Source organism: Etheostoma cragini, chromosome 6, assembly GCF_013103735.1.
Source record: "Etheostoma cragini isolate CJK2018 chromosome 6, CSU_Ecrag_1.0, whole genome shotgun sequence".
In the NCBI taxonomy this organism is placed as follows: Eukaryota; Metazoa; Chordata; class Actinopteri; order Perciformes; family Percidae; genus Etheostoma; species Etheostoma cragini.
In genome coordinates, this window is record NC_048412.1 from 19,167,595 (window position 1) to 19,185,657 (window position 18,063).

At 39.4% G+C, this 18,063-nt stretch overlaps 2 protein-coding genes across 4 annotated transcripts; both read left to right on the forward strand.

The window, feature by feature from the left end:
• Window positions 1-163: 163 nt before the first annotated feature.
• Window positions 164-12,987, forward strand: usp5 (ubiquitin specific peptidase 5 (isopeptidase T)). 2 transcript variants are annotated; one of them, XM_034874146.1, is made up of 20 exons: window positions 164-577; window positions 1,149-1,277; window positions 1,430-1,496; window positions 1,597-1,724; window positions 2,167-2,312; window positions 2,629-2,813; window positions 3,295-3,389; window positions 4,192-4,385; window positions 4,642-4,713; window positions 5,557-5,644; window positions 5,804-5,929; window positions 6,779-6,932; window positions 7,600-7,762; window positions 7,850-7,938; window positions 9,124-9,309; window positions 9,699-9,842; window positions 9,943-10,085; window positions 10,938-11,088; window positions 11,294-11,378; window positions 12,042-12,987. In XM_034874146.1, exons 1-20 carry the CDS (start codon window positions 470-472, stop codon window positions 12,133-12,135), a joined length of 2,547 nt encoding a protein of 848 aa, XP_034730037.1. In that variant the 5' UTR covers window positions 164-469; the 3' UTR covers window positions 12,136-12,987. The 2 variants fall into 2 exon arrangements, with proteins under 2 accessions (XP_034730037.1, XP_034730038.1); XM_034874147.1 differs by having other exon boundaries at window positions 169-577; window positions 9,124-9,252.
• A 143-nt stretch (window positions 12,988-13,130) lies between these two features.
• cd4-2.2 (CD4-2 molecule, tandem duplicate 2) lies at window positions 13,131-17,768 on the forward strand. 2 transcript variants are annotated; one of them, XM_034874304.1, is made up of 9 exons: window positions 13,131-13,401; window positions 14,388-14,429; window positions 15,018-15,179; window positions 15,277-15,411; window positions 16,102-16,341; window positions 16,447-16,521; window positions 16,647-16,793; window positions 16,922-16,979; window positions 17,197-17,768. In XM_034874304.1, exons 2-9 carry the CDS (start codon window positions 14,402-14,404, stop codon window positions 17,276-17,278), a joined length of 927 nt encoding a protein of 308 aa, XP_034730195.1. In that variant the 5' UTR covers window positions 13,131-13,401; window positions 14,388-14,401; the 3' UTR covers window positions 17,279-17,768. The 2 variants fall into 2 exon arrangements, with proteins under 2 accessions (XP_034730195.1, XP_034730196.1); XM_034874305.1 differs by having other exon boundaries at window positions 13,132-13,401; window positions 16,447-16,500.
• Window positions 17,769-18,063: the final 295 nt, after the last annotated feature.

Consider the following 18,063-nt stretch of genomic DNA (forward strand, 5'->3'; position numbering starts at 1 on the left):
AATGTGATTTATTTAGCTACATATTTTGAGTTAATCAACACGAGACTAGCTAGTGTTTACTTGTCCGGAGTAGTTGCTATCCAGCAAACCATGTTGCAGTAGCCTACGCCATGCAGTACGCCAATGTAGCCACGAGAGGAAGCCGTAGGTTCGGTTGAGTTCAACGGGCATTACCGTAAATATGCAAGTAAAAGAGGTTAAACTGATCTTAATGCTTTATAAAACCACAACGGTTGTATGTATTTTACACATTACGGTAACAAGCCGCAGCCACTCGGCGTGCGAGCGACTGAGTTTGTTCGGCCTTCCCTCAACACAAGGCAGCATCCCATGATTCATTCAGCCAAACACAGACAGCACTAGACGGGCTAGACAACGGACACTCTTCCGAGCAAGGGAATCATAGGGCTGGGGGTCAAAAGTAAGAGGAGCAAGTGTCCCATTGAAAGGAGGAACTAGCTAGCTAGTCATGGCGGAGGTTGGTGAGGTTTTGATGTCGGTTTTGTCCACGATTCGGGTTCCGAAGCCCGGGGACCGTGTCCACAAAGACGAATGCGCCTTGTCATTTTCCTCGCCGGTGAGCCATCTCCATTTACAAATTACAACGTTAGCCCAAAAACTGTGTTTTATTGTTGATTTACTTCCAAGCTCTTTTGTCTTTGTTTAATGTATTGTTTGTTCAGTGCAGTTCTACTTTAGCGCACTGGCTTCCTACATTTTCTACTAACTAACTAGCAAGCTAGCGTCAGGCTAAGCTAATAATGCACTGTAATGGAAACTTAACTTAGCTGCTCAAGCTTGTTAGCCAGCCAGTGCAACTGTATGCTGTCAAACTAGCTAGCAAGCTAACAACCGTTTTATGATTGCAACTGTGGCAGGACTGTTCACGCTTTTTAACGTATCAAAGACCACATTTTTTATTTTTTATTTTAAATGTTTAGTTAGTTTCTCGTGGACTTAGATAACATTGAACCCGTGTTAAACTAATTTGCTAGCGTTAGCAGGTTGACTGGAGAGCTAGTTTGCTAAAATATTGTACAGTAACTATGTGACAGCCACATTGCCTTTAATTTCCCCGATGTGTGTCACAATGGAGAAAGATAAGGTTGAAACATTTAACATTTTAATTACCTGTGTTTTCTTTACAGGAAAGTGAAGGAGGTCTGTATGTGTGCATGAACAGTTTTCTTGGTTTTGGGAGTCAATATGTGGACAGGTACCATGCCCGGACTGGACAGAGGGCTTACTTGCACATCACCCGGACTCGCAAGCCTAAGGTGGACACTTTATAATGCTTTATGATTCATTTTTTCTTACGACTATGGTCTATTCCACATGGACACAGTATATTACATTTGAAACAATCTGCACCATGTCACATGTCAGGTAAACTAATCTCAACACACTCATATATTTTTTATTCCCACAGAAAGAAGATGACAGTAACTCTGGATCGGGACACCCACCTAAGAAAAAGCCCACCAGATTAGCTATAGGTGAGTGCATGAGAGAGTATTTACACAAACACAGATAAAACAGGCGTCCTCCTTTTGAGACTGACCTGTGTCTACCTCCCTTTTTTTCTGGTCTGTCAAGGGATTGAAGGAGGGTTTGATGTGGAGCAGGAACAGTATGAGGAGGATGTTAAGGTGGTCATTTTACCTGACAGACAGGAAGTGACAACAGAGGACCTTGCTACCATGCCTGACGTTGTAAGAGAGCGGGTGAGATATTTTGTGTGTTTTCTGACAAGAGAAATGTTAACATTCCGTTAAGATTCAGTCAGGCTTTTTACAATGGCAATATGCCACCCTACAATATTAGAAGTAACACTGGTACAGTTCTTATTTATCACATTGTCATAATATAGAAAACACAAAAATAATTAATTACTTAGTGATTACTCTCCTTATTAGACATGGCTCAGAGGTTTCCTGAATACATGGAGAGTCTTTACAGATCTTTGATAAGGTAGTTGTCATACAAATATTATACATATATTTCTTAATAGTAGAACATTGGGGCATATGCACATACAGTAGGAATACACCCAGGGACATATGGATAATACATTTGTTACTTCTAGAGATCAAATAATTGAGAAATTTCCTCATGAGCTGTTAATCAGGTCTAACTTGTTCCTGTCAATTCATTTGCGGAGTCAAGGTGTCCCTGTCGATGACGGGTATCATGGCAGCCGACTCAGTGTCTCATGCTTTACAAGTTCAACAGTGGGATGGAGAGGTGAGACAGGAGTCAAGGCATGCCGCTGACCTTAAACAGCTTGACAATGGAGTCAAGATCCCTCCCAGGTAAGACATTGTGTCACATCTGTCCTTGAATAAATCCACCATGCAGTTACGCCCAGATTAGAACTTAATAAGCAAAGCTTCTTATATTTTGTTCTACATTGATGGTTAATGGCAAATGTGAAATGTTCAGGCTATTATGCTTTTGGATTTAGGATCCACTTATGCATTATTGCATTGGTCCATTAGTGCTGTTGTGTCCCCAATAATACAAGTTAAAGTGGCGATTGCTGTTTAGTTTAATACTCAAACCCTAAAAGTTCTTCAAGGGCGGTGCAAGAGTCAAAATGTCTTACTTACTCACTTTTCTACATCCTAGTGGCTGGCGGTGTGAGGTGTGTGACCTCCAAGAGAATATTTGGATGAACCTGACGGACGGAAAATTGCTGTGTGGTCGCAGATATTTTGATGGGTCCGGGGGCAACAACCATGCCCTACTCCACTTCCAGGAGACGGGATACCCAATTGCTGTCAAACTCGGTACCATTACTCCCGATGGAGCAGGTAAACCGATGGCAGGATGATTTCTTGGTTGTCTTAATGTTAAAGTCCAACTGAATAGAACTTGTCTCCACACATTTAATCACATTGTCATTTAATGACAGCAACCTGCTACACAACACAAGAGCCGTAGGCTTTGAACAACCCAGTTTAGCTTTTATGCTAAAGTCTCCTTCTTAAAGAATTTAAAAAAAGAAGGACATGGATATGTTCTCCCGAGCTTGTTGAATGAGCCACTAATTAAACATTCACCAGGAAAAAATGCAATGCTCACATCAATTTGTAGGCTAAAAGCTGCTCTGCTCAGGACATCAAACCGCATATAAACGTACCTGCTCTTTTCTTTGGTCCATTTAGATGCTGCTGTGGTTCTTACTCATCAATAATATTGCTTACAAGACACTGTCTGTTCATGTCTTTTAAGACACAGTGCAAGTTATTTTTTCATTGCAATGTAATCACCACCTATGTTTTGTATGTCCAGATGTGTATTCATATGATGAGGATGACATGGTTCTGGATTCCAAGTTACCAGAGCACCTGGCTCACTTTGGCATTAACATGATGACCATGGAGAAGGTAAGTTCTGTGTTTCTGTTGTTGTTAGTGGAAGAAGACTTTCTTTTTCAGAATCTGTTCAAATCCATTTCTCCACTTGTTTGCTATGTTCAACATCGGATGACGTAATTGTAGATGGAAGTATTGCTCAACCCTCTTCTTTATGAATAAAGTGGTACAATAGTATTGGATTTTTTTTCCTGTTGCCAGACATCCAGACACTTATGTCTATAGAGCAGCCATTGATTTCATGGTATTACTAAGGGGTCTCAAATTCATGTCCAGTGCTAGAGAACCAATAGCACTCATATGCCTGGCTGTTCTTTATTATTTGTTTATTTTTTCTTGCCAGGACACTGTATTATACTTTTGTGTATAATAACATAGTATTAAAGGATTATGATCCTCCTTACACTTACTTTACATTGCATTTACTTTGCATACCCATTTTCATATCTGCCTCTTTTGTTTTTTTTTTTACACCTGTTTCTTCTCTATTTCTCTGCTGCCATTAATTTGTTTGCCACCTGCTTTTCTGATTATGAAGAGTGCAGACTACACAATTGTCAATGCCTAGATCCCTGTACCTCTCACTGTGTACTGAAATGTTTCTTGTCTTGGTAATGTATTGCTGCAAACACATAATTATGTTGCACAGACAGGGGGTGGAGGAATTGTGCTACAGTGGAGACGAAGACAAAGTGCGGCACTTAGTGCTTCGCCCTTGTCTGCTTGCTGTCATTACTACTTCTTTATGTAAGAATTTATTAGTTTATATTCTGCACCCTTAATTCTCTTATGACGATGACTTCTCTGCTCTCAGACCGAGCGAACGATGACAGAGCTGGAGATTGCTGTGAACCAACGTGTTGGGGAGTGGGAGGTGATCCAGGAGTCTGGGACCACCCTACAGCCCCTATTTGGCTCTGGTTTGACTGGCATGAAGAATCTGGGCAACAGCTGCTACCTCAACTCTGTCATGCAAGTGCTCTTCACTGTTCCAGACTTCCAGAACAAGTCAGTACCCTCCTTTACTCTTTTTAGCCCCAATCATCAACCCCCATCATCCTGTCCCTCCTAGTTGTTATGTTGATCATGTGATCATCTTATGGCAGACTGCAATAAAAAATATTGTTTACAAGTTGTAGTAGAGTTGATATAATTATTCCTCATTTCTTGAATATTCCTTTATTAACTAAAATGTTTACACAGTACAGCATAAGATACTGAATGTAAAGAATATATATCATGTCCTTTTATTCATCCCTCGCAGGTACGTCTCCAACATCGACAAGATCATTGATGAAGCCCCGAGCGACCCCACCCAGGACTTTAAAACCCAAGTGTGAGTGTCCTCTGTTAGTGTCTGGTTATTTTCTATGGTCAGCATATAAATGTATTACCATTAGATGTTCAAAAGCACTGCTCAGTGGTACGACAAGAAAGCAAAGGCCCATGTAATATATTTCAAATTCCCAAGTGTTTTCTTCCGCATACCGCTTCTCCTTTCGCACAGTTACTACACACCTGTATTCAAACACACATGCTTTCCTTTTTTCCATTTTGTCATAAAATGCAATAGTCATAGTAGATGAAAGAAACCAACCACATAAACAGACGCAAACCCATTCGTAGTGTGCCAGCTGTCAGCCACAAAGCCGATTACAGATTATTTTCTAGGCAGCTCCTTATTTAAATGTCATTTTAGTTTTTACTGTGTGTTATACTCCAGAAAAGAAATGTTCCGTTGATATTATGAGAGTTTACATAGACCTATACTGACACTTGGTGTCATATTATCCCTTATCCATTGCAGGCAAAAGGAGTTTTTCTTCAACTGTGTATAATCTAAACTGATAGAGCCTCCCATTGTGAAAACAAAAGTAAATCCTTAAAAACGGTACTGTGAATGCCGTGTGCAGTAACTTGACAACTTTTGGCTGTCAATCTTTTTTTATTTGAAATTGAAACCTGCCAAATGTGAATGTGATCTAGTTCAACCAATACTTTTGTTGCTGTACAAAAACTTTTTTTTTTATCTCACCTTAGATGAGAAAGTACAAATTCCACCATGATATTTTAAAGCCAAAACTACATTTAAGCCTATATGCAAATCCCCCTCCTTTGCGAGACCCTGGTTTATTGTTGGATGTGCAGTTATGTCATCTTTGTTTGTTTATCATCACAGAGCCAAGCTCGGCTACGGTCTGTTGTCAGGAGAATATTCCAAACCAGCACCAGACCATGGAGATGAAAATGCTGCGTCTGAACCTAGGGTAAGAAGAAACAATCATTCACCATGGATTTATAAGTCTTAGCTTTAACAGATATTCATGGCACATCTGGGATTTACTCTCAAAAATAAGGGAGAATGTGGTCTATCTAATGTTAGCCCTCATCGTTGACTAATCTGACTGTTAATGCTTTCCTTGCAGGGAGACCAGATCGGCATAGCACCACGAATGTTTAAAGCACTTGTTGGGCGGGGCCACCCAGAGTTCTCCACCAATCGACAACAGGATGCTCAGGAGTTTTTATTGCACTTCATAAACATGGTGGAGGTAATGTAGCACTCTCACTAGGGTTGGGTGATGTCCCCTAAATTGGCAATTGACAATGTTTACAGTAAAATGTAAGACGTCTAATACAATGGGCTAACCATTGAAATGGAAACTATCAGGCATACATTTTAATGCCCTCTGTAAATAGACAGTATTACACGCTGCTGCTGGTAAAGGCAGTACATAACAACTTGACCCACTTTCACTTAACTACTGTGCCATAAAGTCTAGACTCAATTAGATCTCCGTGATCTTCGTAATGACAGCACAGTGGAACGTTTGCATTCAACAGAGCAATCGTAATAACCTAATATACCATCATTACTGAGATTAAAATAAATTCTATTATATTTGCACTGATTAACACAGTAAACAGAAACATAACTCTTGCAGCGTACATAAACAGATGCGACACATTAGCCCACACATAAAAAGCACCCTCGGGAATTAGCCTACTGTTGCTAACGTACGTTCATAAATCCTACATACAATCGTCATCAGACTTACTAATCGATGCAAGCACACAGTAGCATCCGCAAAAGTTAGTCCAGTACGTTGCGAGTCCAGGTAGAGCGAGCTATTATACTAACAAGGAAAGAGAGACTGTATCAATACAAATAGGTTGCACGTAAGGTGGGAAAGTAGCTTCCACTTAAAGGACAGCACAACGCAAAGCCCTACACAAGTGAATTTTATTTTTCACTTGCGTAGGGCAGGAAGTGACTCAGGAAGGGGGGCGTGGCATCATGATGGATGATGATATCGTCAATCATCAACCCTAACTCTCACTCTGTTTCTCTTTTTTGTCCCCATCTTTTCTCTGATATTATTATTTCTTTTCACCAACAGAGAAACTGTCGCTCTGGGTCCAACCCATCTGAAGCCTTTAGGTTCCTGGTGGAAGAGAGGATTGTGTGTCAGCAGTCACAGAAAGCCAAGTACACGCAGCGGGTGGATTACATTGTTCAGCTGCCTGTGCCAATGGACCAGGCTACCAACACAGGTGAAGGGCTGACGACATACAATGTCCAACTAAATCTCCCATTCTACACATGATCAAGCGTATGAGCTGTGCTTAACGCGGGGTGCGAGGCACAGCGCATCAGCCATAGGTGTATGACACCAACATGCTCCAGGGAGAAAGTGCTGGGAATTTTGATAAACAAATTGGACCCTGTAAGGCTATTTGTGAGTTACATGTTCCAAGTTATCAAACAAAAAGACCTTGGCAGTTGTCTTGAGAAGATTACATGTCCTTTTAGTAATAAAAAGTTATTATTGATTTAGTATTGCACTTCTATAAAGTTGAGGTGACTTTACTTTGAAAACTCTACAGAGCCACAGAGAAAAGTGAACTGATCTTCATCTATCTATATATCAGGATTTCTCCGTGCATGTGTCCCCACACATGCTAAGTATAGCAGCGGGGCCGGTGAAATCCTTACAAGGCTGCACTTGTGTGTACAATTGGTGCAGTGTTGCTTTTAGTGTGGTCTGTACGTGTCAGACATGTTCCGTTTTTATTTCAATTAAAGATATTTTTCTTAAGGAAAGACCTATACATTTGCTTTGTATCCTGAGTTGTATTTATACTTTTAGAACAGCTTATTGATTTGTTGTTTTACAGTTGTGTGCAAGTTGTTTGTTAACCTTGATATCTTATCTAACAGAAGAGCTTCAGGAGGCAGAACGCCGGCGTGAGGAGGGCGACTCGTCAGCCCCCACAGTGCGTGCACAAATCCCCTTCACAGCTTGCATGGCGGCCCTCAGTGAACCAGAGATCCTCGCAGACTTCTGGAGCTCGGCTGTTCAGTCCAAGACTACCGCTACTAAGTATGAGAGAGACAACCACTCATACTTAATGTGATGAAACAAATCTTAAATATATTTGTTAATATCAGCTTTTGTCTCATTTGTCAGAACGACCCGCTTTGCCTCTTTTCCCGACCACCTGGTCATCCAGATTAAGAAGTTCACCTTTGGCCTTGACTGGGTGCCCAAGAAACTGGGTGAGCTAAGATATTATAAAATTATTCTGTTAGTAAGATGATTATTTTTCTTGCTCTACATAAAAGTTTATTCCCACCACACTTGGTAACTGCTCACTGGGACACATTAGCCCATGTTATAGTCTGAGGTAACTTGTATTAAAACTTCTGAACATCAAACAGCAATTCATGTTGTACAGACTCTCCATCATTTGTCTTTTATGCCGACCAGGCACAATACTTGTACCTGATTGACAAGTCTGTGTCTGTTACTACTCTCTTTTGCCTCTCATAATCATAAAGCTCATGGGTATATTTAGGCATGACACTGTAATTTACGTGCCTCGCTCTAATTACATATCGTTCCAACTACACTGGCGCACAACGAATATGCTTATTTCCTAAACAACGTGTTAAAATGCATTAAAGTTAAATCAGAGATTTGAGCGCCATTAATGGCGACTACTATGTTTTACTCCCTTTTGTTTTAAGTGCTTTTAATGTAGTTTAGTGGAGTAGAGAACAACTCTGTTTTTCTTTTTCTGGGGAAATCCAAAAGCATGCTTGGTTGTTGCTCGTGCACGTGTTGCAACCCCAAGTTTGTCTCGGGGAGAACGCAGTAACGTTAGACTATATATCGGGAGTCACTTTTTAAAATGTTTTCAATCTTCTAATAACAGATATAGAAGCTGACTGTTAACTGGCCCTGCCAATAGCAAACCAATGAGACTGAAGTAGAACTAAAATCACAATAACTAACTACTCAACAAAAACAATAGTACAGTAATGGTAAAAAAGTTGTAAAACTACAGAGCTTCCATGCAAGGTGTTTGTTGAAACAAAAAAACAATAACTTAAGATAATTAACTGACTAATCAAAGTTGGACAGTAGAAGACTTATGTTTCTGGCATTAACCTTGCAGCAACATACAAAAGAGCTATGGATTAAGTCTTGACAAAATAGCTTTCAAGTGCATCTCCTCAGCTGATCTATACTCGAAGATGACCGTGACAGGCTGCAGGCATGGGGAACAATTTCACCAGCCAAGAACACGAGCTTTTACACAAAGTTGAACTTTTCTTAACGTCCCCAGATAGTACCGCAGGACACCTTGTTGTAAAACATTGTTTGTAAAGATAAGGTATGAAAAACAAACCTATGTAGTAAAGTGGATTATAGGTAATTGTTAATTTTCTTCTGTGCAGATGTGAGCATCGACGTTCCTGATACTCTGGACCTGAGCGCGCTAAGGGCAACCGGCCAGCAGCAAGGGGAAGAGCTTCTACCAGAGGTGGCCCCGCCTCCACTCATGACCCCAGATGTGGAGGTTAAAGGTATCCTGGGTTTCCATGGCAACGAGGAGGACGACTCTCTCTACTCCCCACTACTGTGTTAGTCCGTCTGTCTTTTCTGCTCTTTTCCTTCTTCCTCTGTGATGCTCTCATTTGTCAACCCTTGTTTCCTCCTTCACTTCTTTTCTGCCTTTCTGTTTTCGTGCCTCCTTTTGTTGCCTTATTATTTTATTTACTTTTGCATCATGTGAAGTGATTTGAGTTACATTTCAATTTAAAGTAATAGTTTCTGTTTTATCATGTATGAGTTTCTATATGTTATTTTTAGATTTTGTTTATATGTTAACATGTTAAAGTGCTCAGGGCACAACAATAATGGTTTTTACTTTTGTAATTGACAAAAAAAATGTAAGACCAGCTAACAAACAATGTGAAATGTACAACGTACATGCCAAGTAATTTCAAGTTTTTCCTTTCAACACATTCAGCTCCAGTCCTTGATGACTCTACTGTGTCCCAGTTATGTGAAATGGGATTCCCACTGGAGGCCTGCCGGAAAGCGGTGTACTACACTGGAAACACTGGAATTGATGCTGCCATGAATTGGATCATGGGCCATATGGATGACCCAGGTGTGCAGAGCAATGGGGAATTACCAGAAAGCAAGTCATCAATCAGTCTGATCGCCACTCTCACTCTCACTTACGTTCTCCTCTTTCTGATTGGCTGCAGACTTTGGTTCCCCCCTGGTGTTGCCAGGCTGCAGCTCCGGCCCCGGGACCACACCCACAGAGAGCCTCTCTGAGGAGCACCTGGCAACCATCGTCTCTATGGGCTTCAGCCGAGACCAGGCAACTAAAGCGCTTCGAGCCACGGTTAGAACCTAACTCCTTTGTTAGCAATGGAGATTTGACTAATTTCATATGCCACTAGTCTAAACGTAAATCTATGGAAATACAAGCACAGCTGCTTTTATTCAGACAGTATTGTAGGCAAGTTTTGTCATTGTATGAGAGACTAACCAGTTTTTGGCCTTAATACCTTAATAATAATAATAATAATAATAATAATAATAATAATAATAATAAGTAGCATGATTTACTTGAAGTTGCAGTAAGCTGTCTCAGAAGCACTGGTAAGAGATCTGTCTTGAGTTGTAATTACTGTATAGGGGTGTGCAAAAATAATTCACATTAGCCAAAAATTAAAAAAATAAAAACTGAATGCGTTATGTCATAGTCAAGCACTGCTGAAAAATGAGAGTAGCAGACAAAACACAGAAAACATGTAGCTAGCACAAATTTGCGTATGGCCATATTTTGGCTTCGACTGAAGCAGTTTTGGAGGGTTATTTAGGCCTAAAATAGTTGCAGATCAAAATTTACATGGAAAAAGAGTGAACTAGTTGGACCTAAAGCTGCAGGTACCAGTTTGGGTTTAGGTGCCTCTTGTTAGCCACAGTACTAGTCCCATGTTGAAGCAGTGAAAACACTTAAGCAGCATAGCTCTGGTCTTTTTGTAATATTACAGTTACAGTATTAACACCGTTATTATCAAACATTGGCCTCTCTTATAGAGGTGAATCCATCGAATGCATCTTGCAATGTTTGTACAATCTAAATGACTTCTGGTCCTCTAACTTGTATAAAGTTATACTTAAAAATCAAAACAAGCTCTTTGTCTCCATATCTCTAATATTGTCTCCTTTACTTGTGTTGGTTTCACAGAGTAATGTCCTAGACCGGGCAGTGGACTGGATCTTCTCCCACCTGGATGACCTTGAGTCCATGGATGTGTCTGAAGGCGGTCGCTCGGCCGCAGAGAGTGAGGGTGGCAGGGATCCTCCACCTGGACCTCGTGTCCGAGACGGACCAGGCAGTGAGTCCCAAGGAGTAGGATGATAGGAGGCATTCAGAATGATCATGAAATTAGTTCAATGATGTGTTCACAAATTTAAAATTTAGATAGCAGCAACATTGCAAATAATTTGTTCTTTAAGCAATAATAATAATAATAATAATTTGATTATATATTTTATCATTTATATCTTATATTATACTCATGATTGCTCTCCTTTATCCAGAGTATGAGCTTTTTGCGTTCATCAGTCACATGGGGACGAGCACAATGTGCGGCCACTACGTCTGTCACATCAAGAAGGATCAGCAGTAAGTATTTTTTTGCACTTGTGTTTCTGGCTTCCAGGGATACTTTGCTGTTTCAAAGCCTCAGTATGTCATTTAAAAGTCAGAACTGTTTAGATCCCTTTAGAAAATTCTTTTCATGCACATCCCATGTTCTTTAAGAAACAAAAACTGTTGTATCATAAGCTGTATGCCTGCTGTTCTCTAATCAGTAGGCCTAGTTTATTTATTCATTGAATGTCTAAAAAAACAGTCTAATGTAATGTATTGGAAGTAGCTAGTTCTACGCTGCCTCAGCAGGGGGCGCCATACTCCCGGTCTCGTCTGTACAACAATAGCTGCTTATACAACAAAGTATTACCTGTCAACAAACTGAGGTTTAAATGGTTTACATCCACTACTTAAAATGACAGATTTGTTTTTTTAAATTTTTATAATAATAATGATCCAAACTGAGCTGATTGATGCTTCTTCAAACAAATAAATGACCTTATATTGCTAAATTAAAAAATACCATTATGTGTTCTACAATGTTGTCGGTCATTTGGGAAAAGCAGGTGTCACTTTACACAAGTGGGGATATTTTATGTCAAACTAAGACCCATTGATGAGTGAATACATAATCAAATCCATAACCTGTCTGTTATCAATTAGGTCTCTGAACTGAGTGATCTCTCTATTCAACAGGTGGGTCATCTTCAACGATCAGAAGGTGTGCGCTTCAGAGAAACCTCCCAAAGACCTGGGATACCTCTACTTTTACAGGAGAGTGGCTGAATAGACAAGGGAATGCTACACTGGGGGGGGGGGGGGGGGGGGGGGGGCGAAGCTGAGTAATGTAACACAAACACAAAGGACACCATTCATAGTCGCACCCCACCAAGTTCTTACAAATGCCCTGGCATGCTTCACAACTGATAAAAGTGTAAATAAATCTGTCGGATTTCATATATACACGGTTACATAAATTGGTGCAGATGAACAGATAAGGTGTAAGAAGATTTTTCCTTTTGATCCATTGATTACAAAACATGTTTAGAGAATCAGATTCAGTTAGTTACCTGGACAGCTATGCTGAGTAAAACCATTTGAAATATGTTTAAACACCTGTTCCATGTTTTACTGATTTTACCAGCAATTTTATCCAGATAATTTAGAAAAACTGCTTCAATGAAACCGAAGGGTTCCTATGTCCCTTCACTCTTCATGTAACAGTCACCTTCGTCCACATCTTGAATATTGATTTCCAATGCCATCAGTAGTCACTGCCCTTTCCCATCAAAATGAGTGACTTCCACCCCCCCTCTTCTTTTATTGGATGGTTTCAGTTTGGTGTCACCCATTTAGACCGGCACCAACTCCTCCTCCACCAGTTTCAGTGAGGAAGTTAAAAAAAAAACTGTTGAACATCCATGAAGAGCGGAAATGTCAGAAAAATCAAACAAATATATAACCGCTCAAATGTGTTTGACAAAAAGGAAATAAAAAATAAAGTCTAAACACCAAATGTACTTGTATTTTCTCTGAAGTATGGCGAGGGTGATATCTGGGGAATTTGTTTTATTTTGTTTTTATTTTGCAAACAAATCCTTGTTACTTCTGCTGTGACAAATAAAGAATTGTCTTTCTGTCAGTCTGCCTTTTTTCTTTTTCAACAAGTCGCCCTGGAGTCTTAAACCATTAGTCAACTTATTTTCACTTCTGTGTGGTTTTCCGTCTTATGATCTCAATCTCATGATTAAAAAATGAATGCTGAGTTTTCAAAGTCCTACAAATTGTCTGGGAAAACACAGAACTTAATATAGTTAATGTCTGTTTTTCACTGCATACTAAATCCCAGGCCTAGTTTGCGAGAAAAGCGCAGGCATGAACAGCAAACCCACAAACAGCACGGGGTTTGCACAAGCCTACTACTTTCCAAAGTGCATGTTTCTTTTCAGATGTCTTCCGCGTTCTACAGTTTGCATCCTTGTGCTCTTGTTTTCGATGAGGTGAAGTACAAGAGGATGAGGAAAGATTTTGATCTTCAATAACTTTCAAAATTAAGGTAAGTTTTAAAACTAGATAAATAAATCAAGTTTTGTATTGTAAAAGCAATTAATGGGTTTAATGGGCCTATTTTGAATCCTTTTTTCTTTTCTTCCGAAACCTAGTCCAAACTACACAACATAATGGCGGATGAACCAATTTAATAATAAATTTGTACATTAAACACTTAATAATTGGCTAGTGTCAGTCCTCATTTCTCTGTAATTAATCTTTTGTAGAAGCTTAAGGACGGACCCTGGATACATATGAAGAATTATGTGTGTGAGCAAGCCTTTAGTCGGATCTAGTTTTAAGGATGAAAGATTTTTTATGATTTTTATTTGTAACTCTTGTTTAGTCATTGGGGTGGAATATATTGATAATGTCAAATTAGACTTTTTAGATTAATTTCTGAAGTTTTCTAAAATATTAATTTACATTGTAATTGTTGTGGTTATCCAAAAACTTCAATACAAAGATATAATTTGTGGCTTTCAAATGAGAAAGTGTTTAAGTTATTATTTTCAGCTGCTGAATGTAATTCTTAAAATGTTCAAAAACAGATTTTATGGGATTTTAGTTTGCCGTATTAGTAAAGAGAAGTGTACAACAAAAGTATTACTTTTTAAACAAACTTCTTATTTCTGATCTACTATCGGATCCATATCTACAACAAACAAACTTCACAAGCATTATTGAGCATGTTAATTAAATGCAAAAGAGCCAAAACATATGCTGACTATTTTAACAGTGACATTTGTTTTAAGTTTTTATGCAAGTCTACGAAGCAAGTTTTAAATGTTTAATACCAGAGGAAGGAAGTAGAGAGCTAGCTCGTGGTTAGGGATCACACAGGTTTTGTGTAAAATGTTCATCTCAAACAGAAGCTGTGTGGTATTTCTAACCTGGAAATGTTTGCTTTCACACTGTGAACAACTGCATTCAATTTGGTTTTGTTATTTCTACTTTTACTGAAATGTACATTTGTGTAATTGTACCCCTTAGACCCAGCATTCAAAATGAAGACAATCGTGTGGTTTGGGTTTGGTGAGTGAAAATATTTTACCAGGCTACATAAAGTCGTTGCAACAAGTAGATGCTTGTATGTCCCTTTATGTTTACAATACTCTTAATCTACCTGGAAAATGGCTGCAGTTGTATTTCACTGCCTAAATTCAACCTGATATATCGCTCTTTAACTTCAGATTAACTATATGCATCCCTAAGGCAATGTAACAAGAACATGTTGCAATAATATCAGTTTGTCCTTGTCTTAATACACAGGCTTTGTGGTGTTCTCCTGTAAATGTATCATACTAAGTTGGGATGTGCAAAAAAATCGATTCACGCTCGTATTGTGATTCACGCTCTACCAATTCAAAATCGATTCACAGAATTCCATAAATCGTATTTTTTTTTAATTTTATGTCTTCTGCAATCTCTTTGGAAAAGTAATTACATTTACACACTTCGAATCGTTTTTGAATCGAGAATCGTTTTATAATTGAAAATAGATTTTGAATTGAATCTTGAGCCTAAAAATCTATATTGAATCATGACATTTTCTGAATCGTGCACCCCTAAATACTAAATGAAGTGTGCTTCATGAATGGGATCTCTCTTCTCTCTATTCAGTGCTGGGTGCACTCTCTGCTGCAGGCGAGGTGATCCTCAAAAAACCAGGGCAGAAGGCCACCTTCCAGTGTAGTGTCGAGACACACACTCAAAACCTGGTGTGGAATCGTGGAAATGACCCGATTATCAGAGTTAATCTAAAGACGGGCTTCCCAGTCAAAGGTACACACAGACTTTGCTTTTGTGAAGTTGACATTACCTACAGAACAACATATTGTTCCTAACACTTTTGCTTGTTAACGTGTATTTTTGGCTTTAGGTCCTAAACATAAAGATAATATGAAGTTAAGGGGTACCAGTCTGGAGATCTCTGGAGTGACGGAAGAAGATGCTGGAAAGTTCATTTGCATAGCAGATGGGAAAAGGAAAGAAGTTACACTTCTTGTCGTCTCAGGTGAGCGGAAGTCCCTGAAAACGTTTTATCTGCAAATAATTTCTAGCATAATAGAGAGTGGATAGGGTTTACCTACAACTAGGAATTACGTATCCTAAAAGAAAATTAAATAATGGTTCTGACTCTTTGAACAGTTTACTTGTTGGAATACTTTTGGCAAATGTACTTAACAGTTAAAGTAACTTTTGTAGAATTGACTTAATACAAATGTTATGCCTTTAATAAACAAATACCCACAAACACACACACGTGTTACAAAGGGTGGGTATTCCAGCAATTTACTAATGCATCTTTACACACTCAGAAATACAAGTGAGTATTATTATTACTATTATTATTAGTAGCAGCAGTAGTATAGTACAAAGCTCCCTAGTCTACAACTATGTTCACAAGTTGAGCAGCAGTTCTTATAATTAATAAACTGACCTTCATGTGTAAAATCAATGATGTGCCCCTTTACTTTCCTGATGTAATATCCTTCAATTTAGATGTTCCAGTCTTTAAAGCTGTGACCATAAGTAACAAGTCATACAATAAGGGATACATATTAATTTAGCTCTTCTTATTATGTCATGAGGATGGGTCACATTCCTAATGATCTGGACAGTCCTTTGTTCGGCATGGCCTCCCCTTTCTCTTTGTGATTCTCACTGTTTACTCTTCCCCGTCTGTTGTCCTTCTCTGCATCAGTCTCAGCCAGCCCTTCTAGTGAGCTCCAGCTGGGGAGTGAGGCTACGCTCCAGTGTCGAGTAAAAGGTCTGAACCCCCCTGACTCTCCAGTGCAGTGGAAGAGGCCAGATGGAAGTACAAATTCAGGGTCACAGACTGTTCAACTCAAATCTGTAGCCCACTCTGATGAAGGGAACTGGCAGTGTATGTTCGCCTATGAAGGGGGGACATATATTGAGAGCCTAGAAATCAAAGTCCGAGGTAGGACACTGGCTTTTGCCAGTCTTTGCATTTGGTTTTACCCACAACAAAAGCGACCTGTGTGGCCACTGGCAAAAGCAAGTTATGCTGTGTTTTTGCTTTTAGATCCTGTTCCTAAAACAACTGCACCATCCTCTTCAACAAGCTCAAAGGACGTCAGTAAGCCAACTTGCCCTCACTGTGCGTACTGCTTGTGTTTGTTTGCTTAAATCCTCTATGAGCACATATTAACGAAAATGATTCTTCACTGCGTGTGTCATTGATTCCGCCCTTTCTGCCGTGGTCTGTTTTCATGGCTTAACCAGGCTTTAATCCCCCTCCATCCACTGATGTTGTGCTGCTGGGCCTCAGCTGGTGGATGTGGGTTGCAGTTGGAGTAGGCTGCCTGGCTGTGGTTCTCCTGATGGTCTTTGTCATTGTCTTGTGCAAGAGGATCAAAAGAAGGAAGGTAAGTCAAGACAACCAGCCACAAAATCTTCCTACACTCACTTGGAGATAGTTGAAAGAGGGATGGGTTACTGAGGCAAAAAATGTACACTATATACTGTATATTGGCGTTTCTTTCTGCTGCAGAATGGAGGAATGCTGAGGAATGGCCGACAGCCGCTAAACCCCAAGATGTACTGCCAGTGTCACCAGTAAATGTTCTTAACTTGCTTCTATCTTGAAAAAAAAACTAAACTTTATCCCCTCTCCAGTAATCTCTGGTCACTTTTCAAATGCTTTCTAATGGACCCTATTCACTTTATATTAATGAAAGTTTGACCTTCATTTTCACTGCGCCTTTTACCAAGTGCTTCATTATAGTGTTGTAATTAGTGTGAAAACTTCTCCTCTTTCCTTTCTTTATCGCAGCCCAGCAGCTGCAGCAAAACCGCAGCAAGGACGCAGGAAAGAGAAGCCATCAGCCCTCCCTTTACAACCCCTGCTAGCGTGAGATGAAAGACTGATCCAAGAAAGGAAAGATAGATGAAAAAAGAAAAGAGTGAGGAAGGGAAAGAGGAATAGATCAAGATGAGGAGAGAGCGAGTTAAAGAGAACCCCAGTGTGAATATGGAATGAATGTAAATGGGCTTTTGAATGCTTGAGATGAAATTTCCACCAAATATAACCAGTGTACTGAGTGCAAATAGGCTCCTCCACTGCGAGAGAAAACAGCAACAGTCTGTACTTTTTTTTTTTTTTTTTTTTTCATTAATGCAGCATAAAAACATGTTATGAATATCCTTGATTACGGTTATCTAATGTGCTTTCCATCATAAATTTCATCCAGCTGATTTTAATGTTTTCTTTCTTGTGATTCTGTGTATTTGAGAGATGTCTATGTAGAGGTTGTCTTTATTTCTGTAGGCTTTGGCCTAAATGAAAAGACAATAGTAGTGTTTTGAAGTTTTGTCTTTTTTCCAATAAACTTTAAGGCTACCCAACTGCAAAATTTGCTACATTATTTCTATCCTCATTTCACAGACAAGGGAGGCTTCTGTACATGAGATAAAACAACCCAAAACTAAATGTGTGATGTTTTTCTTTATAGAGGGCTAATTACTGCTGGGATAGACGTTTAATAGCTATTTCAAGAAACTATGCCAACCCAAGCCAAAAGAGCGTTTAAAGAACACTGATTATATCTTTAATCTTGTTTAAACTTATATCAAACACTATCTTTACTCTCCTATACTCTTTAGAATGTTTTAAATGGTGTCTACATTTGTTTAGAAGCTC